The 26,773-nt window shown below is 51.3% G+C and overlaps 12 protein-coding genes across 12 annotated transcripts, besides 1 other annotated feature; 9 read left to right on the forward strand and 3 right to left on the reverse strand.

Moving 5' to 3' along the window:
- Nucleotides 1–26,773: part of a sequence feature (contig 1.16 792..451587(-1)) that runs on past both edges of the window.
- ANIA_01122 (60S ribosomal protein uL1) lies at nucleotides 2,450–3,528 on the forward strand. The gene is made up of 4 exons (XM_050613213.1): nucleotides 2,450–2,540; nucleotides 2,603–2,780; nucleotides 2,877–3,070; nucleotides 3,134–3,528. Exons 1-4 carry the CDS (start codon nucleotides 2,522–2,524, stop codon nucleotides 3,394–3,396), a joined length of 654 nt encoding a protein of 217 aa, XP_050469046.1. The 5' UTR covers nucleotides 2,450–2,521; the 3' UTR covers nucleotides 3,397–3,528.
- ANIA_01121 (uncharacterized protein) lies at nucleotides 3,570–4,905 on the reverse strand. Its single transcript, XM_653633.2, has one exon. The coding sequence runs from the start codon at nucleotides 4,880–4,882 to the stop codon at nucleotides 3,626–3,628; it is 1,257 nt and encodes a 418-aa protein (XP_658725.1). The 5' UTR covers nucleotides 4,883–4,905; the 3' UTR covers nucleotides 3,570–3,625.
- On the forward strand, nucleotides 5,237–6,661 carry ANIA_01120 (putative proline-rich, actin-associated protein Vrp1; the record flags this gene model as incomplete). The annotated part of the gene is made up of 2 exons (XM_653632.1): nucleotides 5,237–5,350; nucleotides 5,408–6,661. The coding sequence occupies 2 exons, from the start codon at nucleotides 5,237–5,239 to the stop codon at nucleotides 6,659–6,661; spliced, it is 1,368 nt and encodes a 455-aa protein (XP_658724.1).
- On the forward strand, nucleotides 7,201–7,563 carry ANIA_01119 (uncharacterized protein; the record flags this gene model as incomplete). The annotated part of the gene is made up of 2 exons (XM_653631.1): nucleotides 7,201–7,225; nucleotides 7,379–7,563. The coding sequence occupies 2 exons, from the start codon at nucleotides 7,201–7,203 to the stop codon at nucleotides 7,561–7,563; spliced, it is 210 nt and encodes a 69-aa protein (XP_658723.1).
- On the forward strand, nucleotides 8,532–10,666 carry ANIA_01118 (uncharacterized protein). Its single transcript, XM_653630.2, has one exon. It carries the CDS (start codon nucleotides 8,942–8,944, stop codon nucleotides 10,148–10,150), a length of 1,209 nt encoding a protein of 402 aa, XP_658722.1. The 5' UTR covers nucleotides 8,532–8,941; the 3' UTR covers nucleotides 10,151–10,666.
- Nucleotides 10,897–12,704, reverse strand: ANIA_01117 (protein ERV29). Its single transcript, XM_653629.2, has 5 exons — nucleotides 12,349–12,704; nucleotides 12,117–12,229; nucleotides 11,493–11,986; nucleotides 11,367–11,431; nucleotides 10,897–11,304 (listed from the first exon to the last, which is right to left on the reverse strand). The coding sequence occupies exons 1-5, from the start codon at nucleotides 12,513–12,515 to the stop codon at nucleotides 11,232–11,234; spliced, it is 912 nt and encodes a 303-aa protein (XP_658721.1). The 5' UTR covers nucleotides 12,516–12,704; the 3' UTR covers nucleotides 10,897–11,231.
- ANIA_01116 (uncharacterized protein) lies at nucleotides 13,050–15,195 on the reverse strand. Its single transcript, XM_653628.2, has 2 exons — nucleotides 15,035–15,195; nucleotides 13,050–14,974 (listed from the first exon to the last, which is right to left on the reverse strand). The coding sequence occupies exon 2, from the start codon at nucleotides 14,966–14,968 to the stop codon at nucleotides 13,775–13,777; it is 1,194 nt and encodes a 397-aa protein (XP_658720.1). The 5' UTR covers nucleotides 14,969–14,974; nucleotides 15,035–15,195; the 3' UTR covers nucleotides 13,050–13,774.
- On the forward strand, nucleotides 16,681–18,212 carry ANIA_01115 (putative nucleoside hydrolase; the record flags this gene model as incomplete). The annotated part of the gene is made up of 6 exons (XM_653627.1): nucleotides 16,681–16,716; nucleotides 16,782–16,885; nucleotides 16,936–17,105; nucleotides 17,161–17,195; nucleotides 17,244–17,540; nucleotides 17,589–18,212. The coding sequence occupies 6 exons, from the start codon at nucleotides 16,681–16,683 to the stop codon at nucleotides 18,210–18,212; spliced, it is 1,266 nt and encodes a 421-aa protein (XP_658719.1).
- Nucleotides 19,428–20,981, forward strand: ANIA_01114 (uncharacterized protein; the record flags this gene model as incomplete). Its single annotated transcript, XM_653626.2, has 2 exons — nucleotides 19,428–20,348; nucleotides 20,406–20,981. The coding sequence occupies exons 1-2, from the start codon at nucleotides 19,743–19,745 to the stop codon at nucleotides 20,979–20,981; spliced, it is 1,182 nt and encodes a 393-aa protein (XP_658718.1). The 5' UTR covers nucleotides 19,428–19,742.
- ANIA_01113 (uncharacterized protein) lies at nucleotides 21,381–22,162 on the forward strand (the record flags this gene model as incomplete). Its single annotated transcript, XM_653625.1, has 3 exons — nucleotides 21,381–21,412; nucleotides 21,455–21,477; nucleotides 21,816–22,162. 3 exons carry the CDS (start codon nucleotides 21,381–21,383, stop codon nucleotides 22,160–22,162), a joined length of 402 nt encoding a protein of 133 aa, XP_658717.1.
- On the forward strand, nucleotides 22,850–23,597 carry ANIA_01112 (uncharacterized protein). The gene has a single exon (XM_050613215.1). The coding sequence runs from the start codon at nucleotides 22,883–22,885 to the stop codon at nucleotides 23,213–23,215; it is 333 nt and encodes a 110-aa protein (XP_050469047.1). The 5' UTR covers nucleotides 22,850–22,882; the 3' UTR covers nucleotides 23,216–23,597.
- ANIA_10147 (polysaccharide lyase family 1 protein) lies at nucleotides 24,940–26,237 on the forward strand (the record flags this gene model as incomplete). Its single annotated transcript, XM_050613216.1, has 3 exons — nucleotides 24,940–25,518; nucleotides 25,598–25,766; nucleotides 25,822–26,237. 3 exons carry the CDS (start codon nucleotides 24,940–24,942, stop codon nucleotides 26,235–26,237), a joined length of 1,164 nt encoding a protein of 387 aa, XP_050469048.1.

Raw genomic sequence — 26,773 nt, forward strand, 5'->3', positions numbered from 1 at the left:
CAATTCAGAGTCCAGCAATACAAGGTTCGCAACTTGATGATCATCGAGCTCTCAAATGTGCTCGCTAATGGGTGTGTAGGACTACTGATATTATTCAAGGGCCTACTTCATATTTAGGCCAGAGACCACATCTTGGTTCGGGGACTATACATACCCATCATGATGACCTGCGAACGCTCGGATATTTCGCGGGCGCTCAGAATGGTCTGGGTAACGAGTCCTTGACTGAGGTATGCTCAGAATTCTGCGCATAACTCGTGGCATCAAGCTGATAATGATTGTACTTATCAAAGCCGGCTCTAATCTCGTTAGAGTCTTCAGCCAGCATATCTACTGAGATGGAGAACGCCTTGCGCGCTATTCCCCCAAAACCCTACACAGGTACGAGGTTTGTTGCGGACCAAAGGCCCATCTAGTCTTACTCTACTAGATATACTCGTCCATCATTACCTAAACCACACCAACTACCAGTACTACGCTCTCTACCCCCCTGCTTTTATGCAAGATTATGCGGATTGGTGGTCGGTCAAAGCGGGCGGCTTGCCACTCAGCCCTGTATTTACCTGCTTAGTTCTCCGTGTCTGCGCATGTGCTGTGCCGTACCTTGACGACTCTCTACGTCAAAGGCTCGAATCAGAGCTGGGAACGGGCGTTGAGCAGCTGTCTATGCATTATCACAATGCGGCAAAGCAGTTAAGCAATACTGTAGGGCCTGGTAAAGGTGGCTTGATGCAAGTACAACAATTGTTTCTCACAGCGCAGTGGTTCAAAACAGAAGCAATGTTCGTGGAATCATGGCATGCCTTGGGTACTGCTATTCATGAGGCACAGGAGCTAGGTACCGCGTGCAGTTTTCTTATTTTCTTACCATATGCAAACGGCAGGACTTACTGACACATATACTGTATCAGGTATGCATAGAAGCTCTTCAATTCTGGGATTTTCCGAGTTCGACCGAGAAATGAGAAGGAGACTCTGGTGCATACTGTATGCATGGGATTGGTACGTTCTCCTCACCCCCGGTTCAACCACCCTAACCTGCCAAGGCAAATGTCTCTATTACTATCCCGTCCATTTATAATCAATAGCAACTGCTGCGTGTTTGAATGGCCAGACTTGCGGTTGGAGACCGAAGACTCCCGACCAGGCACCTCATCACCAATCACCCATATGGTCCTTCAGTGTCAGCTTGGCCTATCGATATCTAAACTACCTGAGGCCATGAGCGGTGTCCTGTCTCCAACTCAAGCAATGGCTGTCCAAGAAGAAGCGAAAAAATGGTTCGAATCTTTCCCGGCCGCTTATTCTCTCTCGAGTACTGATACTCGATGGGACGAAACTCACCATTTCGTCAGACCGCAGCGCTTTCAACTACATGTCATAGGGTTTATGGTAATGCTCATGCCACTCAAACAAACCCTAACAAAGCATATCAGCACTGAGAGTCCCAGCATAGAAAAGAGCCTACAAATAACTGCGGTCGAGATTGCATTGAAGCTGCTCAAATCTTGCGACGACCTACTCAAGCATATACTACCACTGAATGCGAAATTCCATTTCGCACCGTTTCTTATGTTTGATACGGCTGCCTTATTATGTTCTGCAGTAATGCATGACAGGAACGGAACCCTTCCGCAGCGCAGCAGGATACTTGAAGTGATTTCAGAAACTCTTGTCCATCTGGAAAAGCTGTCAGGGCGCGCCAAAACCGGGATGATCTGCTACACAGCTCTTAACAAGCTCGTCGCTTGTCTTCCACTGGAAACCATAGGAACAGCGTCCGCAGACACCACAGCTCGTCAGAGCTCGCTCGACGTATTTCAGACTTTGTCAGACATGCCGAGCTCACAGCCTTTGGAACATGCTACATCCACGATGTTGACAAAGGAAGCTAATAGCCAAGGTCTTGATCTCACTCCACTAGAATTCCTGTCTTCTGATTCGACGGACGCGTATACTGCGCTAACAAATCCATACCAAGTAGATTTGGGCGAGCTGGGTGACATTTGGAATATGGGAAACCTCGAGTTACCTCGAGATTAATATGACCAATGTACCATATAGTTAGCGTCGCTGTGTTTGGATTTACTAGCGTTATGATTGTTGATGCGAGGTCTCACAACCTGCGATTTACCGGCGAGTGCCAATCAAGTTGATAGTTTACGTGACTGAAGACTTGGGTGGCTGCTGAAACAATGCATATCAAAACACCCTCGTATATATAGCAGACAATTAGCGTCGTAGACTATATTCAAGGACATATTCCATTTCTCGATTCTCAGCTCATGTATCAGCCTAAAGACGGCAACAGTAGATGCAAATCCGATAGATGAGTCATCAAGGCTAGATTAGGGCAACGCTATTCCCAATTCGGCTAGCGTATATTGCACCCACAAGCGGAGACCAGATTTTCAGAGCCACCATCGAACCCGCCATTCTCGACTCATTTCTTCAGCAACATTCAGCGCAGAGCCACACCAAAAAACTTTGAAAGAGGTTCTTTTGGAAGACTGTCAGCAAGATGTCTAAGATCACAGTCGGTATGTTAGCTTTTCTCGATTGCCCTGAGCCTGAGCACCATCGCTGACAGTGTTTTCTACAGCCGGAGTGCGCCAGAATGTCGAGCAGCTGCTCAACTACTCTCAAAATGAGAAGAAGCGTAACTTCCTCGAGACCGTCGAGCTCCAGATCGGTCTGAAGAACTACGACCCCCAGCGTGACAAGCGTTTCTCTGGTACCATCAAGCTCCCTACCGTGCCTCGCCCTGGCATGACCATCTGGTACGTCGACTCTGCAATAGAAACGGGGAGGAAGAACGAGAACGGATAAGGAGAATGGAAAATAGTTCGGACTGAGGCTGACGAGTTTAATTGCAGTGTTCTTGGTGACCAGCACGATCTCGACCGTGCCAAGCACCACGGCATTGATGCCATGTCCGCCGATGACCTCAAGAAGCTGAACAAGAACAAGAAGCTCATCAAGAAGCTTGCTCGCAAGTACGATGCCTTCCTTGCTTCCGACGGTCTCATCAAGCAGATCCCCCGTCTCTTGGGTCCCGGTCTCTCCAAGGGTTCGTCTACACTTTTGTCGCCTTTCCCATCTCAAGTGAAAAGTATGCACTGACAATCCACAGCTGGTAAATTCCCTACCCCCGTCTCCCACAACGAGGACATGGCCAACAAGGTCAACGACGTCAAGTCCACCATTAAGTTCCAGCTCAAGAAGGTTCTTTGCCTTGGTGTTGCCGTTGGCAACGTCGGCATGACCCAGGAGGAGCTTGTCGCCAACATCATGCTGGCCATCAACTACCTCGTCTCTCTGCTCAAGAAGGGCTGGCAGAACGTTGGGTCCCTTGTCATCAAGGCGACCATGTCTCCTCCCCGCCGTGTCTACTAAGGGACTTATCGTCTTTTCTTCTTAACTGGAGTAAAAGAAATAAGAAAATAAAACATCCTAAATCTCTGGGCCTCCGGTGTGGGATTATGGTACGCTTTAGGTAGCTGAATATAATGCACCGGTTGTTCTATCATTTGGTTCTTGTGGTTTTGTAGAAGTGAAGACGCTTAATATACAGTGATTTGCTAAACTAGAAGGAAAGGTAGATTTTGTTACATAGGGGCGCACTTTATTGCATACCCTGCATCAGATCCGTCTTATCCAAAATCATCCCCCTCATCCCAATGAACTCCCGTAGACTCTCCCACTCCTCTCCTTCTTCTTCCCCTCGCATGTAGATGTCCTTGAAACCCCAAGCAAGCGCAACCCTATCCAGAGCCGCCCGTTCTTCTTCCCGCAACCAACGTTCCCGTAACGGAACTCCCGGAATCCACACGACTCGTTCCATATGGTCATTCGCGGTCAAAATAGCCATTAGTCCAACGGAGGACGTGCCGCCAACGTAGGCAAGGGTAGCGGCGAAAGCGATTGCGGTGGCCGTGCTCGGCTCCATTGTATTTTGGAAACTGGCAGCCCAAGACGCAGCGACGTAGCAACCAAGTGGCGTCATTGCAAGAGCACCAAGCGGTGCTGCAGCCTTCTTGAAGAATTTAGCTCGCTGGAACGCGGATGTACAAAAGGTGTTATCAATTATTGCGAGGACGAGAGCCAGGTTCCGCTGTTCAATTGCGACGTCCAGAGCCATGTTGGCCAGGTCGACCGGAATGGCACTGTTGATGCTTTTTGGGTTGGGACGGAGGTATTTAATCGGCGAGCTCCCCTCTTCAGGTATGGGCTTGTTGGCGTAGAGCTGGAAGATCAGGGGGAAGTGCTCGGGGCGCTTGAGTAAGGTGTGAATTTTCACATAGAAGGAAAGGGCTTCTGGTGAGATGAATATTTTCTCGTCTGTTAATAGCGTGTGGACAATGCGGCAGAGGGCATCCGCTGAAGGTTGGTTTATTTGAGCATCTTTTGTTGCTTTAGATGTCTTTTTCATGTTCCGTTCTTCGAGGTTGAGCAGTGATGAAATTTCACTGTCCTTTTCGGCAGCTGATCGATCGGGCTTTACAATGGCTTCCGCGAGGACGAGGCATTTCTGAAGTAGTTGGACAACTGCGTCGTTAGCAGGCACTGTTTGCGCATTTCGAAGCTCTGCAGAGCCGTGCTCGATCTCACGCAGTGACGTTTTGAAGTCACATGAAGCTGCTGGATTCGACTCTGTTGACTTGTACCTCTGCAGAGGCAGGAGTGTTGTTAAAGGAGTCCTCAGGGTTTTCTTCGACAGACATTGTCCAATTTGAGGCCTGCGGCTGGCCTTGGTTGCGGACGCATACGATCGGGTTTGTGAACGATATCGGGCGGCCGGTAACACGGAAATCTGACACAATTGGCAGATAAGTGCATCAGGCTTTGGTGCCCGCTGGCCGGCAAGTGTAAGGCCCTTCATTGCAAGAGCGAAGACTTGAGTCCTAGAATCGCAAACCAGCGAGCAAGTGGAGAAGCAATTCGGCGCAACAGCCGCCTTGAACGCGCGACAAGGCGGAACATTACTGCCGCCTACTGGCACCGCCACCCACTCTAGGCCTCCGTCGTCATCTCCTTAACATCCTCAACTATCTGTTGTCTTTTCTTTTTATCAGTATTTCAGTTGGCAAGTCCGGTCTGCGTTAGGCCTCGGTATCTGCTTGCTGAGGATTTGCGTGCTCATGCTTAGCTTTTCCTCGATATCCGTTGGCTTGTGACGCCCTTACTTTTAAACACCACAGCAACCACGTCCCTATCTCTACTGATCCCTCAAAAGATGCCCCCACCACCACCTCCTCCTCCGCCGCCCCCTCCTGGCGGTGGTGCTCCTCCGCCTCCTCCCCCAGCAGGGAACTTACCTATGAGACCGCCAGGCGCCGGGAAAGACAGGGTAATTCTCTAAGGACCCTACCGCCCGCTCCGGTTCAGCTGCTGATTCTATACTTAGGGCGCCTTACTCTCAGATATTTCAAAAGGCACAAAGTTGAAAAAGACCGTTACCAATGATAGGTCAGCACCGCAGATAGGTGGCGGAGGGGTCAAGTCGTCTGGCCCTCCTCTCGGAGCCGCGCCTCCTGTACCTGGAATGAAGAAGCCTCCCAGCGGACTTGCTCCCCCAGTCCCGGGGCAAGGCGCGAATCGGGCACGAAGCAGCAGTGATGTAGGCCCTGGGAGCGAAGATAGTACAGCGGCTCCAGCTGCACCTCAACTGGCTGGGCTATTTGCGGGAGGAATGCCTAAGCTCCGCAGTCGAGGAGGTGTTGATACTGGGGCCAACCGTGAATCATCCCCATACCTATCAGATTCAGAGACGTCGCGAGCGCCCAAGCCTCCCGTTGCATCGGCCCCGAAAGCCCCTGGAGCACCTCCCCCTCCCCCGCCCTCTACGGAGGCACCGCCAGCTCCGCCCGTTAATCCTTTGGTTGCAAATCTCAAGAGACCTCCTCCGCGGCCGGGCTCGAGACCAGCTTCGACAGTATCCAATGCTTCGGCCAAATCAGCGCCCGAAGCTCCGCCACCACGCGCACCCCCGCCCTTACCAGGTTCATCAAAACCACCGGTCTCATTGCGAAAGCCCTCAACTCCTGCTCCACCACCTCCACCTCCCTCCGCTAGTCCAGCTGCACCACCTCCACCACCCCCTGCAGCGGCCGCACCTCGACCACCTCCACCACCTCCTACGCGTCCCACTCCACCACCACCCCCTCCGTCTGCTACAGCTCCACCATCACTCCCCAATGGAGCGTCTCCGGCATCTCTAGCAGTTCAGGCTGCGCGGAATGCTCTTGGACACAGTAGTCAGACCCCGTCAATACCTCCCCCTCCGCCTCCCCTTCCGGCTGCCTCAGCGCCTTCTGCTCCTCCCCCTCCTCCTCCATCTGCTCCTCCGTCCGCCCCCCCATCCGCCCCTCCAAGCGAACCACCATCGCGACCACATTCCCACGAAACTCAGTCCAGCCATATACCAGACCGCTCCAGTCTGGCCCCTAGTGCTTATACTCTATCCAATGGCGGTTCATCACCGGGCTCAAGTGCCACCAGCTTAGGGGCACACGGGATCGTCCGCATTGAAGATTCCAGATTCAAATTCCAGAATGAGGGGCTATTTCCAAAGCCACGACCGTTCGTTGGTGGTACCAAGCGGTACCGCGCCGGTAGGGGAAGCAGTGTGCCGTTGGATCTCAGCGCGTTAAGCGGCTGAAAGGACTATTAGCATTGATACTGTACCCACAAATTTCATAGTTTTAGTCCTGGGCATGGCCCGCCACCTGAATCAAGTGCTCAAATATGTGAATTATTTAACATGGAGTATACAGCTGGGTGATGAACCAGTAGTTCATATTAGACAGCCAATATGACCATAAATCACGTGACCCCTGTAGCTTTTAGATTCGAGCCGCGGAGAGCTTGAAGCATTAACACAGCCTGGATTTCCTCATCACTCACCAAACGACCTACATATATTTCGCATTCTACGGTCTGATCGACCAAATCATCTTGAACTCTTTCACGAACACGAATTTTGCGAATCGCCTCCTTATACCGAGACGCGCCGCAAGTGATTGCGGACAGTTGACGAGCGAGCGAGCTGAATTTGGAGCTATTCTATACCAATTTCAGTGTCTATTCCGACATTTGCGTCTCAGAAATCACACCCTCAAGCCAACTTCATAATTTTACTGCACCGGTTGCCCTATTCCGTTGCCTTTGTCCGCTTTATCTTGCTTACGGCTCACTACCATGTCGATTAACGCATACATAAACAGTGAGTCTGGTTACAGGGCATTGTTCTCTCTCAGAAGGACGCTAATCAAGCTCGCATCCGACTTAGAAAGAGTCCTGATCCTCACCGTTGACGGGCGAACACTCCTCGGCACCCTTCTTTCGACCGACCAACTCACAAATCTGGTTCTTCTAGATACAATAGAGCGCATTATCCGAACACCCGACGACCCCGAACCAAGCTCACAGATCGAACATGGCCTGTATCTGATTAGAGGCGATAATGTGGTTGTATGCGGTGAAGTGGATGAAGCAATTGACCAAGATATCGACTGGACCAAAGTAAAAGGAGAGGTAGTGCGAGGAACGAAAAATGCATGATTACGGAATCGGTCAACTAGCGATACGGATTTACTTTCCCCAAAAAAAAGGTATCCGTCCATCCTGTGCGGCCTATAGGAGCGGCGGCGTGCGATGTATTGGCGTATAATTGGCGTATATGTTGAGCAAACAGCTTGTTCGTCTTCTTCCTCGTTTCGCGGGATGGCACGCTGGCTTGTGCTTGGTCTCGCGAGGCTGGAAATGCACGGATGATGTTTCTCGTGTTGCCTGGGCCTACGCCCAGTTATGTGGGACGCCACCATTCATATTATGATTGCGTCTGCGGCTACAGTGTATAGTGTGCGCGTGAAGATCTCGCACTGGCGGTAATTGGGGAGGGGGAAACATTGTGGTATCTTCATATAATTTGGACCAGACTGAGGCTTATCAGAGTATAGATTGCCTGACGCGGTAAACACATTCTATCTACTCAGATGTGAGGATAATGAGACGGAACCTGTATAATGAGCCTAACTACAGACAATGAAAGCATGAATTCATTTCTCGAAATGGCTGTCTTGTTCGGGGCTACATAGTCCGTCGTAATTTCCTGTTCTAATAAAGCCTACGCAACCACTGTGAGCGAGAGGGGCCGCTTGTCGGAGTAACACGGACTAACTGGCGCAGGATTATGGTCGATAATCAGCGTTTCATCCCAGCCAAGGCTTGTCCCATTGCACGATGAGTTGGCGCTGCACCCTGGCCCAGGACAGTCAATCCATAAAAGGCCCCAGTCCGTCCTCTTACCCAACCTTGTCAAGTTGAAAATCCAGATCTAAAAACAGTCTGCTTTAGAGTGCAGACTACCAACTGATCAGCACAGTGACGGCTCTGGCTAAGGGGCGGCCCCGCTGCTTTAGTGAGCGGCTCCTGCGACACTGTACCGTAGATTCCCCTGACTTTAGGCTTCAACGCTTCCAACAACCTCCTTCCTCTTCTCTCCAACCACCACCCCTCTCCAAACGACGCTCGTTTGCGTCTTCCTGTCCTTTTACCTTACCGCTTTGCAGCAGCTCCCTCGCTCCTTCCAGTTTGTTCGTCTTCTATTTGCAGTTTACTTTCATTCATCTCAGCCTTCGTCGCTTTCCTTAAATCCACGCCGCTGCAAGGTCGCTGGTCGATCTTCGATAATTGCTCTGTCTACCGCCTCTTAATTCTATTATTCGCCCTTCATATACCTTCTGCGACCTGACTCTCCTGCGACGTCTAGCCCCTTATACCGATGCCCTTCATGTGGTCCTCGATCGCCTTGACTACGGATCTCTGCTCTCACATCGCGGCACACCAGTGTCAATCTTGCTTTGCGTTATCGGACTACTAGATCATAACGGTCACCGTCTCGATTTACTCTGTTGAGTCTCTGGGCTAGTCGGACAGCATGTGGCTCTTCCGGGGTGCACAGTCCGCCGTGTTTTACTACGCCACTTGCACTCCGTGTGCCGATTCCATGGCAAAGAGAAAGCGCAAGAAGGAAGCAGTCCGTGCTCGTTCGCAGCGAGAAAAGCAGCAGAGCGATGCCATTGTTACCGATCAGCCTCGGCCTTTTCCCCAGCCAACTCCTTTCAGTACAAATCCGGGGTGGATGGAAGAGATCGCCTTGGGACCCCACGGCGCGAAGCGGAGAGGCGGCCATCGAACCAATATGACCCATCACCGGATAGAAAGCTGGGACACAAGCGAGTACTCCGTCGGCTCGGGTGAAGACTACGACCGCATGGGTTCTCACGTACCTCCTCAGAAGATGAGCAAGCTCGGCTCTAAGCATCTCGGTGACCGCTGGAATCGCATGCTTCGGTATCAGCGTGAAGACGAGCCATTATGGGGAGAAGAAGTCGAGGTAAAGGGCTCTTCAGTTGGAATCTCCGGCCAGGGTAAGGTGGATGCAAAAGCTCCAAGCAAATACTGCATCACCCGTGTGCCCCCGGTCAATGATCTCCATCCGCCCATCGTCAGCGGACCTAAAAGTAGAGCCGAAACGAGATGGATGCTTCAACCTCCTCCTAGTGCGAGAGTCATGGCTGGAAAGGATCCATGCCGTACACTCGCTCCACCCGTGGATTACAGAACTAGGCGGATGGGCAGTGACAGATCAACCTCGCGGCGCAGCGGCCATACCCATACTCTACCTCCATTAACTACAGAGAGCAGCCGTGAATCTTCTGGCTCCTCTCCTTCACCACCCACGCGTTCTCCTGAGACGCCGGAACCGGCCACTCAAGATCTCCCCCGCTCACCATCACCCGCCTTCTACGCTTACGGCAAGGACGAATCACATTTCGTCATATCATCATCTATCTACTCGCCATCTGATTCTTGTTCAACTTTGTCCTCTGTAGACGATTCCGATCTTGAGTCGCCCAGGGACTCACTCCTCTCGCCTGCCACTCCTATATCGCGACCTCTTTCAAAGGATCCTACCAGCCACCCTGATGTCTCGCGTCCTGCAATTTTCAGGGCTTTGACTGCAGTACACAAGGATAATAAAAAGGATATTCATATGCTACAATTTGAGCTCCCTGACCCCCATGATCTTGGAGTAGGTCAAGTCGAACGAGTACGGCCATTCCGCTGGAGTATGGACTTCTGAATTGAGTAATGGCGGAACCTTCCTCTCATACCTCTTAACATCCTGATGGTGCGTTGGCAGAACATTCTTGGGTTATGCATTGAGCGGGTAGTATCACGATTGGGCTCAGTATCCTGATAGCGAGTGTGCGATTTGTCTTCACAACCCCGTATGCATTCTCAGCGCGCTACGATTTGTTGGAACAGATTACCCCATGGCAGGACCAGTATAACCCGAACAACAACACTCATTCGCTCTTCTACTTCTGTTTCAATTGGTTCTGCTGAACTTTCCTCTCTTGCGCAGAGTAATCCGACCCTCCTTCATTCTTTTTATTTTCCTGTCGCGCTGCTCTCAGATCGTTATTGACTCCCAATCCCTTGCACACTGCCTTTGTTTCAGTAATTTTTTGGCTGCGAAAACCGCTTTGCATGTCTGGCGCTTTGCTTCTGTTTATGTTTATTCGTTTCGCCCAAGCACCTTTTGGTTGTACCTAGCATTTTGATATCCTGACTGGAATAAAAGCTAATCCTATACTGTAACTTCTGATATGTTCTTTTGTGAAATAGAAGTGCCGTTGTAGGTAGCATAGTGCGGTCAAAATATATGATTGGACCTGGGCACTTGGTTCTTCGTAAGCAGTATATAAAGATATTGCAGTACGCAAAATCGATTGGGTTCTCGCATGCATCATGTATAGAGTTGCATGTGTATTCATCTCACTTTTACTTGTGCCATATCATAGCCTTCAGTTTCATACACGTAATACGATAAAAAGAAATAGAAGTACTAGTATGATAGAGGCTCATTCGTAATCAAACAGTCAAGCAGTCAATCAGGCATAGTTCTGCTTTTAAGGGAACAACTTTCCAAGTGGTAAAAAGAAGTGCTTTGTATAAATTTGATATGGTACGGCTTGCTGTTTTCATATGGTAGTGAATAGTGCAAATGCGGAAGAGGAACCTGCACTGCAGATAATCGGAGGTAATCTGCGGTTTGATACTGAGGAAAGTGTTCTCACCCCGCCTGCTTGCCGCGTCTTCCCTACCGTCTGCTGTGAATGTCTGTCTGCCCTGTTGAGGGATTCTGGGTATCGATATATTTAATAGACCTTCTTCTTCTCGTCCATGCTCAGTTGGCCAGGACCCATGTTCACTAAGAGGAGCAGTCCTCCGCTGTGAGAATTAGCAAGATTTTCAGGCGGGATATACTAGGAGTGACTGCAGGTGTAGCTTACACAATAGACAGGATCTGGAAGAAGTCGTACTTGGCAAAGTCCTTGTGAGGATGGTGAGGGTGCAGCTGATGCATTGTCAGTTTAATTCAGCAAGTCGATAGAAGCGTATGCCTGCGGGCAACATACCGTCCAAAAGTTGTTGACAAGGATATTGAACACGCTCAGCAGGAGGACGAGGAGGATGGCGCTGAACTTGGCTTTGAAGCCGACAATGACCATGACACAGGCGACGAAGCCGAAGAGGCTGACAACCACGCGCCAGAGACTCCACTGACCGGAGAAAATGAAGCCAATGAAGAGGAAAATGAGCAGTACACGACCAGCGAACTGGACGTACATCTTACGGTCCTTCTCATCCAATTGAGGGAGTCCGGCGGGAACGAATCTCTTGCGGACCCATGAGTCGGAGAGAACCATGAGCAGACCACCAACAACACTCAGATTACGGAGAAAGAAATTGAGATCGAAAATAAGTCCGTAGCCGAGACCTTGGACAACAACGACGCCGAGAAGACCAGCGACAGCGAACTCCGCGTGTTTGCGGCCAATCACGAGCAAGGAGCATATCGTCATAGTTATAACGTTGAGGATCAGGAAAGCGTGAGTGATACCCCAGGGGACTGCAGAAAGAGCAAGTCAGATAATGGCCATATCATTCATCTGAGAGAACATGTCGCATGGGAGAGCCATGCCGTGCAAGGGCAGGGTCTGGATTGAGTTGATAGCTAAGTAGAGTGCCGTCAAGCTTACTTTTGCGGTAATCACGAAGATAAACGAGCTGGTCGCTCCATTGCGTAAGGATACGCAAGCTATCCTCGAGGAAAGTGACCACGATCAAGAAACGGCCAACAGCGGGCAAATACCTGGAGTAAATGACACGTTGTCAGCAGAGCTGTCAGAATTTCTGAGACGGCTCACAGGTACGCCAGCGATTCGGTGAAATTGGAGACAAACAGACAAACATGAACGAGCAACCACTTACGGCTTGATAGGGTCCGAGATAGTGTCCAGCCAATCCTCAATCTTGCTTGTATGTTCACGGATGGTGTCCAAGGGGCTCGGGTCGTTGGTTGCAGCTGCGCTGCCGGGACCGCCGAACGGATTTTGGTGGCCAAGGTTATAGCCTGCAGTGCCACGAATTTGCGCCATGACTGTGGTATATAGGCAGTTGGTGCGCGGGCAATAGGCCGACGATGGATGATAGTCGCGAAGGGACTCGGGAGGGGAGTGGGAGCCGCAGTACAGGGTCCAACTCGAAACAACAATATGATTGGTGATGCAATTGACCGAGGGAGAGCAACCAAATCCCAGCCGGTGTATTTAGCTAGGAAGGAGGGGAAAGAAGAGAAAAGGAAGCGAGGAGAAAGAAAGACGAAAAGTAAATGAAGGCTCAATAGAGGGTGGATGTTGAATAGTTGTCTCTTACTAGTTCTACTGCGACTCCGCCCGAGGCCCGTGACTTGTGACTTTCAGGCCACGATACCCGGAACGCTGCGCTAATCCTTTTTTAGCCGTGGCTGCCAGCCTTCAGGGCTCAGATTCCCCAGTGACGCCATTCGTCGATCTTCAATTCTTCATCGCTTTCATAATAACAAATGGAAATACCATACAATAACAGCAGTTGGCACCAAATCTACAATTTTATCTCACAGCTACAGTTGTCAAAGTGGCCCCAAAAAGGTGGTTACAGCTGATTTGGGCCTGAATTCCTTACGGATGGCTCCCTTCCAAATTATGAGACAGTAGTCAGACAGCCCGCGGCAGAATGATTGAGCAAACCCCACAGAAGCAAGGTACGCCATGATCTTCATCCGATCTGTGACCCTGCCCTAGGAGGTTCGCAAGTCGTGCATATGAAACAGAATAAGACAAAAACAAAGGACCCAAGAATTAAAACAGAAATGCCTATTCGTAATTCAAGATCATACACTCTCCAAGTCTTGACGCAGTGTCCGGACTAACAGTACAAATATGTAGAATACACAAAATCAGAAATAAAAAAGTCTCCGTTTCCTAAAATTGGCCGAAACCAGGAGGAGCACTCCAATTTGGAACAAAAGTATGTGTGCAGTGAAGGGAGAAGAAAGGGTTCAAAACAGGGTCGAGAGAATACATGAATCTAATACGAGAGTCTTTTTTTCTTCGTGCGTTGGCTGGTGCTTTTCTTCTTTTCTTCGTGGGCCTTTGCGTCACTTGTCAACTTCAAATCCTTTCTCTGACGAAGCTGCTTAAAAGCAGACCATAATGCCATATACGCAGTGGCTATAATGTTGCACCCCCGACGCCGTAATCCAAAGTGATAAGTACAGTCCTTAGTGGAGAGTTTTCTTCGGTTTGTAGGAGTCTCCTCGGCGCATGGACGATGTCTTCCGTCCCATGATGGTAGTGATTAGGATATGGCGGCAAATTTAAGCAGCCCAGTCGGAGTCGAGAGGGTGTCCCTTTTTGTTGGATCGAAGGACGTCAGGGAGGTAGGTCGGCGTTATCTTGACCTTGGGCTGAACAGGAGCTGGGGCGGCAGGAACTGGCTGGCTTTCAGAAGCGCTCGCTTCGCTTTCATCCGTCTTTCCGCCCTTCTTCTTGGGTTTCTTGGTACCAACTGTGGTCCACGCATCCTCGCCGTTACCAGCACCGAGAATACGCATCTGCTCCTCCTCTGAAGGGAGCCCTTGGTTCCATTGCTGAGATGTAGCGGGCGACTGGGTGGAAGTTGAACTAGGCTCAAATGTGTCCAGCAGTTCAACCTTGGGAACCTGCGCAGGCTGAGGAGACTGGGAGGAACGATGAGTGCCGTTTGTGGACTTGGGCGCCCAGGCATTGGCAGCGGCGTTGGCAGCCACCGACTTGGTGGCTTCACGGCGCTCGGCCTCGCGGGCAGTGTGAAGCTGCTTCTCAAGTAGCTTTCGTCGCTCCTCCTCGGCGGCCTTAACTTCTTGCTTCCGGGCTTCGTTCTTCTGACGCTGCTGACGCTGCTTCTTGGTTTCCACTTCCTTGAACTTTTCGGGCTTAGCCTTCTTCTTCTGGGAGCTAGAGTCAATGTTGCCGGTCACCCGGAGGACGGAGGCGCCAGGAGTAGGGGCCTCGAGCATGTCAGAGACATAACCGGCGGCAGTGGCGTTCACCCGAGGGGAACCAGCGGATGAAAGGTCATCATCAGCATCAGCTCCGGTAGTTGACGAAGTCCTGGTGGAAACGCGGGAGGCAGAGCGCTCGCCATTGTTGGGCTCGAGCTTAGCAGCAGCCTTGCTCTTCTTCTTCTTCTGGCTCTTGCTCTCACCACTAGCAAATTGGGCGGATGAAGTGCCATTCTTCACAGCGGCAAACCGCTTAGCCAGCTCCTTCTTGTCAATCTCCTCATCCGGAATCTCATCCTCCTCGGGGGCCTTGAATTCAAATGTAGGCTTCTCGCTAACTGGAGCGGAAGCAGGTTCGGGGGATTTCTTCGCCTTTCGCTTTTGCTTTTTTGCAGGGGCCACGGGTTCTGTTTTTTCTAGAACGGCCTTTGCAGAGGTCTTCGGTTTGGTGTTTACTTCGCTGTAGTACCATCCTAGGCTACCTGCTACAACGAGCACAATGGCCCAGCTGATGTATGGGTTCATCATCGTTATCTACCAGCAAAACGACCGTCAGTGCCATTCCTTGTTTCTTTAGATATTGCGAGAGCATACCAATGAAATGTATCTCAATAAAAAGGTCGTGTCAAGGTGTTCGAAAGCTGGTTTTGCTGCCGGAATAAAACACCGAGCGGCGGCAGGGAGGAGGGAGGAGGTGCGATACGCGAATGGAGTCGATAAGGTAAAGCGGCAAAAGCGATCACTCGCGAGCGTGTGAATCACTCTCTAGGCATCGGGTTGCCGAAGGTTACGAGCACAGGATGGTTGGAGGGCAAAGGGGTGAAGGCGGTTAGTTAATCGCGTTGAAAGGCCAGATTGCCACACTGAGTTCCCACACAACGGCAGGACGCAGCGGCACCGCTTCTGAAAGGCTGAACACACAGCAGGAAGCGTGTTCTCGAACAATTGCCCTCGGTTTCAGGAAATTGAACCGACTACCAGTACTCAGAATGGGTGCGACAGCAATCAGGGTGCGATGATTCTAGGCAACACGTTGCGGCAAAAGAACCGGCGCGTCACCGTAGGAGCATCGGGAGAGCTAGCACAATCGGGGGTTGGGATCGACGGAATGTGGAGGAGGCGAAAAGAGAGGAGAACAGGAGGGAGAAATAAAGATGGAGGTCAGGGAGTGGCCTCGTCTTAATGTAGGTTCAGGAGAGAAAAAGGAGAGGGGGGAGACTCGAGAGGTTAAGTCGAAGAGGACACGGTGCGATCTGGGCAAAGACTCCAGCTCGGACAGCTCCAGACAGCAACTCCCGGCCCCTGGTGCTTCACTAATCAAACACCGGAGGCCACTCCGTCACCAATCGCCCCTGGGTTTGGCAGCTCCACATATTTAAGGTGATTACATTCAATGAGTACTTTGAACTCAGGTATTTTGGGCTTGGCTTTGACTACACCTGCGGAGTGAACTCATAGACTTGTTATTACTGAACTGCGCGTCATCTTCAATGCATATCCTGCCGCAGGACTAAAAAGAAAGCTCCCCAAATATTGGCACTTCTGGTTGGCTATATGGACAGGAGTCAGACCTGGTGAACCCCTGTCTTCTCGAACGTGTTCAGATCACTAGTTGGAATGACAGGAATTGCGGGGAAGATCTCCCACAACCATTGCTGTCTATCCTTGTCATTCCCTAATTGATTAACTGGCATTTCTTCGGCTGATTAATTCGTACGTAAGGAAGGATACTCCCATACTTCCCATTGGCCTCTTCTTCCGCTAAACCAGCGAGGGTGAGAAGGGCTATATTCTAATGCCGCTCAGAACTCCATTGGTGTCAACTATAAGATTTTCAACATTTTCGGAGGTGGCCGATCTCTGGTAGGACTTACCGATGAATGCTCGGCTTGCGGCAGTTCTTCTACCTGCGTATGCAGGCGTATATAGGCGGCGTATGTATACTATTTGGGGATCTTCCTGGGCATTGGTTTAAACGAGCACAGATATTAATTGCGGCCCATCCCCGGGTTCTCTCCAGCGGACATTCGAACATGAAGAATACTAAAGGACAAAAGTTGGAGAGGACGATAGACGAATGCTACATAACGATAATATAGTGGACCTGCGATAACGTCGCCAAGACATCATGGATCCCAATCCCACTATTTCCCCTCCATCGTTTTTCCAGGCAACAAATCTCTACTTCTTACCATCTTGTGCGAGAAATTGATATTTACTGAGCAGTGCGGTCCTTGACAATGGCGCCCAAGAAAATCATTATCGACACTGACCCGGTAAGCTTTTCCTATCTCAAAGCGCTCCGCATTATCAAGTCAGATGTTTGCTAAGACAGATCTAGGGAATCGACGATATCCTCGCTCTTTTGCTGGCTTTTTCCCAGAAGGCAGAGGACGTTGAAGTCCTGTTAGTTTCTCTGACGTTCGGAAATGTCGAGGTGAAGAGGTAGGCTGGATTGCACCGCGCGCGACTACAACCTGTCTAATGGCATACAGCTGTTTACGCAATGTTGTCTCCATGTTCCACATCCTCGAGAGGGAGATGAAGTGGCGCCATGAGAACGGTAAGCCTGAGGGCTTTGACGCATTGCGGGCTCATCCCCCGATTGTCGCACTCGGCGCAGAGGATCCTCTCGATGATCAGAAGATGCTCGCAGACTACTTCCGTGAGTCTAGCCTCTCCCCATCTTGCATCCTGCACCCTATTGCTGACTTTTGAAGATGGTATTGATGGCTTGGGTGGAATCCATGGTAGCGTAAGTGTTTGGAGAACTTATTTGTTTGGCCTTAACTGACACATATAGCATCCGCATTTGACTCCCCAAGATGCATGGGAGCATCTTTTCGACCCAACTCACGAGCCTGTTGAGCTGGAACCTGTACCATCTGGCTCTGGAGCACACCGGTCATTTATCCCTTCGAAGCGTCCTGCGCACGAAGAGATGCTCCGCATTTTGCGCGAAAATGACCCGGACACCGTCACCATTGTCGCTGTCGGACCACTCACCAACCTGGCCGTGGCTTCTGCTGCTGACCCAGAGGCATTTCTACGTGCCAAGGAAGTCGTCGTCATGGGCGGAGCCGTTCATGAACCTGGAAATGTAGGCAACTCTCGAGAGACTCTAATCTTCATCACTGACAAGAACTAGGTAACGCCTGTTGCCGAGTTTAACGCATATGCCGACGCATTCGCCGCCGCCCGGGTATATGCCCTCACTTCGCCTTCTCCCAAGAGCACCCTACCTTTCTGCAAGAGTCTACCGGATCTCCCACCCAGCCTCAGCAAGCAGCTTACAGTCAAGATCTTCCCTCTGGACATCACGTCAAGGCACAGTATCAACCGCGGTCAGTTCCGAAAAGCAACAGCCCCTCTGGTAGAGGCTGGCTCACCGCTTGCTGAGTGGTCTACCGCATTCATGGCGCACACATTCGCCACCGTTGAAAGACTACATGCGAACCAGGTCGGAGATGCTGCGGAACTCAGTCTTCACGATCCAGTGTGTGTATGGTATGCTCTGACTGCCGAGGACGAGGGCTGGAAGCCGTCCGAGAAATCTCCCGAGGATATCAGGATCGAGACCACTGGTCAGTGGACGCGGGGAGCGTGTATAATTGACCGCCGTGACCGGCATCCCGTCGAGGGGGAGGAGGAAAGCTCGAGCGACCACGGTTTATGGCTGAGTTCGAAAGCCGGAAACCGGATCTGGAGGATGGACGAGTCTCCAGTGGAGGATAACTTTGGGACGGTTCTTATCGAGCAGCTATTCATTTGAGGTACGAGGGGTCACGAGGCATAGAAATACAATTTGGTGCACATGAGTTTCAATATATGTACATGGACATACCGACGTCATAATCGGCTTCTTGACACGTTGAGCTGTTGAAGACAGTATAGAAAGGGAAGTTTTTTTTGTTTTGTTTTTCTTTTCTCGCTACGAATGTATTGTTTTCGCAAGAGTTCAAAGAGGATAGGGGCCGACGAAGTTTGATATGAAATCTTGGAAACCGCCAGCTTGCCAAGTGAATGTTCTGATAAGTGACACCAAAGCTTTAACCTTCTGGACTTTTTCTCATTAGCGCTTCGATTACTGGGAAGACTGATTTATTGGCAGCTTTCAGCTCCGCCTACTACAGTAGCGCCAAGACGTACCGGGATGACTACATGAGAGCAGCATGCTACAAAGCAATTGATTTCAAACACGTCTGCATATTGGAGACTATGGTTGATGGCCTCTCCAATGCCAACTTTGTGGTCACGGGCCAGTGATGAAAGGCTCAGGACCAGCCCGGGTCCAAAAAAAAAAAAAGAAGCAACGTCACTGATTGCCAACATCGCACCCACCGCACCCAGGGAGGGAAAGACTCACACGAGACATCACTCATCGTACTCCGTATAGTGATGGCACGCAGCCAGGACGATAAAGGGCTCGGCAGGACTTCGGAACCTTCAGTGCCTTCCATAATTCCCCGTTGACGGGTCCAGTTCCAATGGGGTCCTGGGTCTTGATCAGCGTGCTCCAGGCGCCGGCTGTCCAGGTACTTTGATTGCATCAACAGTCGCCGGCCGAGTTACTGACATCAGTAAGTGAATGTGAAAGGGATAGAACGGTATACCAATCACTGGCAGCCCTTCAGCAGCATGCTCTTGGTCTCCCGTTTTCACCCTGCCGCTGACAATGGAAGAGATAACCCCCGCAACCGACAAGAGGTCCGAAAGCAAGGGACATAAGCCCTTGCGACCCATAAGAATAGTGCACTGAAGCACGAGCAGCAGCAGCATTGACGAGTCGGTCGAGGGCAAGCGGTCTCGTGCTTTGTCTAATAGGTTGCGGTCAGCCAATCACGGGCTGGGTTGGTACCGCGTGGGCAGTCCCAAGCACGCGACACCAGCTGGCCATCTCACTTGCAAGAGCTCCTTGAAACCCACCCGCATCATCTATGGTCCTCGTTACCCCCGTCGATCGCTCCAATTTTCGCTCCTCAAAACCCGCAATTTGCTTATTAGCAAAAGGGTACCATGGCTGCTGCGCTGTTTTCTCTCGAGTGCGCCACCAGTTGAGCACGGTGCCGGGTGTATACATTGGATGCCTGCTCGGGTACAAGGAAGAATATCCTCCCCGGTCTCATTAATATCCCGTTCTTTGCATCTCAAGGCAAGAAAATTGTACAACACCCGTGACAAGTGAACCTGCCCGTCTTGTCCCACTCCAGCTTTCTCCAGCGTCCCTCCACGCTCAACTCCGCATTTAAGAGCTTCCAGACGCTCTCCCTGTTGTCGTTATCATCGTCGCTCAGATCCGATCATGTCACGCTCCCGTCTCCCTCCAACGCCCTCCATGTCTGGAGAGCTCATAGTCAAAGATCAGCCAATGGTTGACGGTGCAGACATCTTCGCACTGCCCCCTGCTGCTCTCAGCCCGGCCAAGGTGGACGCTGCGCCTGCACCTGCAAGTCGCAAATCATCCAGATCGAACCCATCAATACTCTTCCCTGCATCTCCAACATCTCCACGAATTGACCCGAGCCCGAGCCGCAATGTGAATCCGCCGCCGCAGGCCGGTTTCAAGAGACCACTCGAGGATCTAGACCTCCCGCCGCCTCCAACTCGCACCCGCAAGATCATTCAGATGAAGCCAAAGACCGATGGGTCGCCTAAGCCTGCGGCGGCTACAGCCAAATCCGCGCCAAAGATAAACACAAAAGCTGCGGCTAATGGCGCTGCAGGTGGAGGTTCCAAGAAGAAGCAGCCGAGTGCTACCAGCGCCGCTGGGCGCAAGATTGCGAGAAAGACGGCGCACAGTTTGATTGAACGTCGTCGGAGGTCGAAAATGAATGAGGAGTTCTCGACGCTGAAGAATATGATCCCGGCCTGCCGGGGCCACGAGATGCATAAACTTGCGATTCTACAGGTTCGTCGTCACCTACCCAAATTTCCCCCGAGTCCTTTGGGCTGACACCTTGTCCAGGCTAGCATCGACTACGTCAATTACCTAGAGAAATGCATCCAGGACCTCAAAGCCCCTGGTGACCATGAGCATAGACCTGCACCACCTCCATCCCTTCCTTCCGCCCCTCTGTCACCAACATCCCCCGAATTCCTCGGCGACCCACAAGGCAGTACATACTCTGCCTCAGTGTCACCCGAGGTACATCCCGAAAGCATACCCAGCACTTCGCCAATGTACTCTCCGCGCAGTCGAATTCCCTCTAGTGCAGCTGCTCTATCAGAGATCCCACCATCCATTTTGCCCAGTCCCGCGCTGGGGCCGATCCGCCCGAACGAGCGCACTTGGATACTGCCGTCTCTTGCAACGTCGCCGGCGACTCAGTCTCGTTTCTCGAATGCGTCCTCGGCTGACATGGACCACGAAGCTTCGGCTGCGTTGCTCATGCTGAATAGGGATCTTAGGGGGTCTATCGATTCAGGTCATGGAGGGTCTGCCTCGACGGGTTCTTCTGCTTCCGTCTCCCAGGAGGAGCGGTATAAGCAGCCCGAGCGGCCGCGGAAGAGGATGAGTGTGATGGATTTGTTGATCTCTTAGATCAATTAGATTAATACTTCATGATGAAAACTGTCATCTCGCAACGATGGGAAAAGCGAGTTGAGGCAAGGCGTTCTGGTGGCTGTCTGCTTGATTTTCTTTCTTTCTGGTTGGAATATGATAATGAATAGCGTTGATCAGGTACCCTCAATGGAAGTGACACTTCGACCACTTTTTGACGACCGCCAGCAGCATCCAGATAATTATCCAAATTATAGAAGAACGATTATATAGAACTTCGTAAATTTGGCCACGTCTAAACCTTCTACGCTACTGGGCCCTAGTACGGGAAAGACTGAGGCTGTCCTGGTCCAAGCTTCATCCTGTCCCTGAGGACAAGTGGCCTCTCCGGACTGTTTTACACCCCGCCGAAAAACTTCGTGCTCCAATGCTGTGACAATGGACGAAGCCTTCCGATGGCCTATGCGCAGGTACGTGTCTAGAATGCTGATGCATAAAATGCTAGTCTCTAGGCCCTCCGGTCGATACCCGGGCAGTATGTACCCCGCATGCGCATGGATTTCCCCATGCCTGTTCCAGACCATCGCTGGCGGCTCTGGCCTGACGCCACAGCCCTTGCGAGTCGGGACTCAGAACGGGAATTCGACGCACCTCTGGAGGAATGCGGCCAGGGCGTAGTAGTGTCTGTGCGCTCTGTCTTACTGAAGTCTTCATTCATAGAGGCTGGATGGTGACTTTGTAAAATGGTAGCAAAGATACGGCCGATGCACGCTGCACAGAACCCTCTCACATTTAGTGCGACCGGTATCTCTTGGCCTTGACCGCTCAACTTGAATGAGTCGAGAATGAAAGAGACTCGAAACTGAAACATAGGGAGAGGTCCTGCGAGCAGAAATGGAAAAGAAGACGAGATACGAACAGACACCGGTCTGATTCATGACGACGATCATGCTGCTGGCTTGCCCCAAGACACGGGGACTCTGCGTTGCCAAGAGCTCGGGTCGTGCACCTGGATTCCAGTTGCAGGCACTGCCATTCAATTGGGGGAGGATTATCTGCGCTCAACGCGGCATATTAAGTTTGCTGGGAGCGGCATTATTCACATCTTGTCTTGGGCTTCCTCCTGGTCCATCCTGTTTCGTCCTGCTTCGTACTGCTTCGTACTGTGGCTCCACGGCTGGACAACTCACTGCGGTATTCTGTCGTGTATCATTCAATAATCAGGAAGACATTCACCCTTCGGCCTTGTAAAATAATGGATGCACGCAGCTGGTCACCGCCCCGTGGGGGAAAACGAGCCTGATCTACAGCCAAGCAAATGATCCACCGATGTGTTTTCTTGTCAAGGATAGGCTGACGGTGAAGTGCGATCAATAACTCCTGTAACTCCTGGGTTCGGGGATCTTCAAGAACCCGTAAGCTGAGATGAGAGAGATGAGAGTCTGTGAGATGATGTTGTTCAATGCCGATATCCGAAGATGAGTAGTAGGTTGTAGTCCACCCTAGTGTCAATGATGTCAGTCGGTGGGTCACGCTTTCTACGGATTATCTCCCGACTCTCGTCCTCATAAGTCACTCAGGTCGACTCGCAAGAGTCAAGGGGCCGCTCAGATCTCCTTCAGGAAGAGGATCACCGCTCATCAGCGTACGGAGTAGTACTACTACTGCCTACCATGCCAAGATGATGGTGCAACCCCCGTGTTCCTCATTCCTGAAGCTATTCTCGACAAGCCCCGGTACTAGTCGGGCCTCCACCAAACGCCCCGCAGCTGTCGCTCCTGGCCCCCAGTGCCGCAGTCGCAGCGAATCCCCTGCTCGCCCAGGTACGTAAATAGACCCCTATCTACCTCGTATTCCCCCAGATCCCTTCGTTTCTTCTTTCTTTCTATCATGCATTTCTGACGGCTCCCAAATTGACCCAACTCGCGTTCATAGCAATCATGGCCCGCTTCCGCACTATTCAACGCAAGAAATGCGCTCGGTCTATCGCCTCTGAGGACCCCTGGAAAGTCGATACGCCGTTTGGCCCGCCTCGGATCTCGCACCTTCACGTCCCGGGCGGTATACGAAGGATCCAGAACACCTTCGCCAAGCTGACACCTGCTGCACGCGCCGAACGGGAGCTTTTACGGCAGAAGAATATGTGCAAGGTCCCCCTGACCGAGCGGAATATGGATACCTTTGTCACGCGGCAGGAATTTGCAGAGGCTTGTTATCCGAATCGACATAGTAATGAGGTGCAGGTCGTTGCTTGGCTGGAGCGGCTGTATTGACGGATCTGATGGGGGAGATCTCTGCTTGGCTGCATCGTGGTCGTCGTTCCGCTGCGGCGTACACTTGCCGGCCGGCATCTTGGGCTGTGATCGAAGTTCGAATGATCAATCGTCCCGCTTGACATCATTGTACAGTTTCGGTCTGATCAACCTGCATTTGTTGTCGGCTCTTCTGCATTCCTAGCATCGGTTCTCGGGTTTGTGTCATGGCCTCTGAATGGCAACGGTCTGTACGTCATCCGCTTGCGAATACTCCTTGGCGTGAATGCTTCGTCTATTGGGTTGGCGCCTGCCAAGCATGCAAGTCAAGGACCCCTGCAGACGCGAACGACGACCAATTCAGAGTCAGCAGATGAGTGTTTTTCCGCGAGTATAAACCTCGCTGGCTTGCTGCCTCTTCCGAGAAGTCAACCAGTCTAGACTCCTCAGTGCGGCATACAAGACTTAAAAGCTGGGCCGAGGCATTCTCACGTGTGGAGTATGCCTCGGCCTAGCTTTTAAGTCTTGCACTCAACATATCTCGGCCTAGGTGCTCCTGTTCGCCTTGTCGCTGCCGCACAGTCGACCATACCATAAAACTGCCCCAGCAACTAGTTGGAGCTGTTTTACCACCTCGGTATCAACATGGAGGCAGCCTCGCTTCGTTTCTCGCACTTATATCGGATGAGGAACGCTGAAGATACATATCAGCATGCACCAGCGACATCTGCTGAGGTCTGCAAAGTGACATTTGCCGCGACCATATGACGAGGGCTGCCGCAAGTACAGAGGACTCATGCCAAGTCAAATCCATCTGGGTCTCCGATGACCGTTATACCCACCATCATGTACTACAGTGGAGGATGAACTGACCGTGCAACCAGGGGCCGTATCAAAAGCGGTCGGCCTATGTCGTCGTGGTGGATTTTTCTGATTTCTTTCTTTTTTTTTTGCGCGCGCATACCCATCTGCTTATACTTGGTTTTAGCGAGGTGTTTGGGGTTTATCGTGCTTGGATCGTTTACATTTTGAATGTTCTCCAGTCGGCATTCGCCTATACCAATATTGAAATTTATTTTGCCGAACCACGCCCTGACTCGATTTTGCCCACAAATACTACGTACTGACTCATGTTCCCTGACGAGCCAGTAGTTGGTAAATATATACGCTGTCAACTCCTTGGAGCCAGCACCCGACGGATGTCCGTATTGCAGCCGGAAGTCTGTCGATCACACACTACTGCACCAAAAGTTGACAGCGAAGGAACCACGCAGCAAGCTCCGATTTCAAAACGCGAGCTGATGAACCTTTTGTATAGTGGTGCCGGCCGAGACAAAGCTTACTTTGAGTGAAGATCGGCAGGACAACGTCTCATTTAGATTGTCGGGAGTTCCACTAGCCAAATGAATAGCCTACATTGCAAAGCCCACCTCCTGTTCATGTTGGCGTACCCATCAGTCCGGGCAAAACTGCATACTCAGAATAGCACCGGAACCTCTGGGTAGGGATCTACATCTGACAGCGACAGTTCCACTGTGGGGAACCGTTGGTGTTGAAGATGGAGACTGAGACGCTGGGAGTTTGATGTTTATGCTAGGTACATACTCCGTCTGCTCCACGCTCCAGTATCCTCTAGTTTCCGACATGAAATACCGATGATACTTGTCTATTTCAACCTCTTTATTTTATTTTATTTTACTTATTTTTTTTTTTTTGGAACGTTTAACTTGACCGTCCAATCCACCATGCCTAAAACACACCAAGAATCAAGCAGAGTCGTCGCAATCATGAAAAAATACCTTCTCTCCCTTCTCGCTGCGGTGACCTACACCACCGCGCAGTCCGTTTCTGGATCTGCTGAGGGCTTCGCCTCAGGCGTCACCGGCGGCGGCGGCGCAACCCCCGTTTATCCTGCTGACACGGCCGAGCTCGAGAGCCTTCTCTCCAGCGAAGGGGAGCAGGTAATCGTGCTCACAAAGACCTACGACTTCACCGGCACTTCTGCTACCGGCACAGCATGCTACTCGTGGGGTACCGGAGAAGGGTGCCAGCTAATCCTGCAGGACGACTGCGGCGACACCCCCAGCACCACAGTGACGTATGATGCGGCCGGTAAAACCCCGATCCCCGTTGCTTCAGACAAGACGCTGTTGGGTGTGGGCAGTGAAGGTGTGATCAAGGGCAAGGGTCTGAGCTTCACGGACAACGTGAGCAACATTATTGTGCAGAACATCAAGATCACGGAACTGAACCCGGAGTATGTGTGGGGTGGAGATGCGTTGACCTTTGACGGGTCAAGTAACATCTGCATTGATCATGTCGAGGTATGCCATATTGGTCGTTCTTACTGCATTCCGAAGGGTAAATCGTGTCCAATTCGACCAACTGACAATGAACAAATAGACGTCCCTTATCGGCCGCGTCCACTATGTCTTCGGCTACAATCCGAACAGCGGCATCACCTTGTCGAACAACTTCATCAACGGCGAAACTACCTACTCTACCAGCTGCGACGGATACCAATACTGGGGCTTGGAGCTAGTCGGCAAGAACGACTCCATCACATTCAAAGGTAAGCCCGACCCATGGCGCATGCGCTTCGACACCAGCCAACCGTATATATATAGGAAACTATCTCTACAAAACCTCCGGCCGCAGCCCTGCCCTTAGCGGAAGCACCAAGTTCCACGCTTGCAACAACGTCTGGTCCGACAACAACGGCCACGCGATCGAAGGTAACGAAAAAGGGCAAGGTTTGTTCGAAGGAAATGTCTTCCAGGAAGTGGCTACAGTGGTCTCGTCAACTTTCTGGGAAGCTGGGGATCTGTTCCTATCGTCCGCTGATGGAACTGGCAATGATGCCTGCGCAAGCTACATTGGCCGCAACTGTGCATCCAGCATTTACATGAACGACGGCGGCGATTACACCAGTTATACCGATGTTAGCTGGCTGGGTGATTGGTCTGGTTTGACCATTGCGGAGTGTGCAGAGGCGAGAGAGATTGAGGGCACTGTGCCAACGAGTGCTGGAAACACGCTCTAGGCTCACAGTTGAACTTCTGACGTGGTTGAGCTGTATTTGTAGCCCATAAGGGTGGTGAGAAAATGACTAGCGGCCGCATCACAGGTGTATGGCAGATGTACTATGGTTTATTTGCCTTCAGCGAGGACCCAAAACTTTTCTCCATAATTAATCGTCTGAGACCTTCAACTGGCGGATATTATGAGAACAGATTGGTACGCCGAGCAGTAATGGTACGTTCCTAAGTATGGTTGATCTTATACAAATTGATGGGAACTATTTCAGAGGATGCCTATAGTCTGGTAGTACATCATGTATCAACAGCTCCATGGCCACGGTTAATCGAGCTTCTCTCATGTCCATTACCGAGATCACCAGTAGAAAAGATTTATCATCAACAAGATAGCAAGCAAGTCAAGGTCATACGTGGTGCGCTAAGCTCAATTGGGTAGGATATAGTAAACCCACGACCCAGCCCGGGCCCCGCCGACTTCCAAGCTAGCGAGGGGCACCATCCTGGCAGCTATCCAGGAACAGTCAACATGCTCCTGAAGCTA

Source organism: Aspergillus nidulans, chromosome VIII, assembly GCF_000011425.1.
Source record: "Aspergillus nidulans FGSC A4 chromosome VIII".
Taxonomy (NCBI): domain Eukaryota; kingdom Fungi; phylum Ascomycota; class Eurotiomycetes; order Eurotiales; family Aspergillaceae; genus Aspergillus; species Aspergillus nidulans.

Bases quoted from the DNA above. Each gene is read 5' to 3' on its own strand.
- ANIA_01122 (XM_050613213.1), top strand. The intron at 2,781-2,876 runs GTACGTCGACTC...GTTTAATTGCAG, and splicing joins CGCCCTGGCATGACCATCTG to TGTTCTTGGTGACCAGCACG. The intron at 3,071-3,133 runs GTTCGTCTACAC...GACAATCCACAG, and splicing joins GGGTCCCGGTCTCTCCAAGG to CTGGTAAATTCCCTACCCCC.
- ANIA_01121 (XM_653633.2), bottom strand. From the start codon at position 4,882: ATGAAGGGCCTTACACTTGCCGGCCAGCGGGCACCAAAGCCTGATGCA.
- ANIA_01118 (XM_653630.2), top strand. From the start codon at position 8,942: ATGTGGCTCTTCCGGGGTGCACAGTCCGCCGTGTTTTACTACGCCACT.
- ANIA_01117 (XM_653629.2), bottom strand. From the start codon at position 12,515: ATGGCGCAAATTCGTGGCACTGCAGGCTATAACCTTGGCCACCAAAAT. The intron at 12,230-12,348 runs GTAAGTGGTTGC...CATTTACTCCAG, and splicing joins ATCTCGGACCCTATCAAGCC to GTATTTGCCCGCTGTTGGCC. The intron at 11,987-12,116 runs GTAAGCTTGACG...CTCTTTCTGCAG, and splicing joins TCTTCGTGATTACCGCAAAA to TCCCCTGGGGTATCACTCAC.
- ANIA_01116 (XM_653628.2), bottom strand. From the start codon at position 14,968: ATGATGAACCCATACATCAGCTGGGCCATTGTGCTCGTTGTAGCAGGT.
- ANIA_01112 (XM_050613215.1), top strand. From the start codon at position 22,883: ATGGCCCGCTTCCGCACTATTCAACGCAAGAAATGCGCTCGGTCTATC.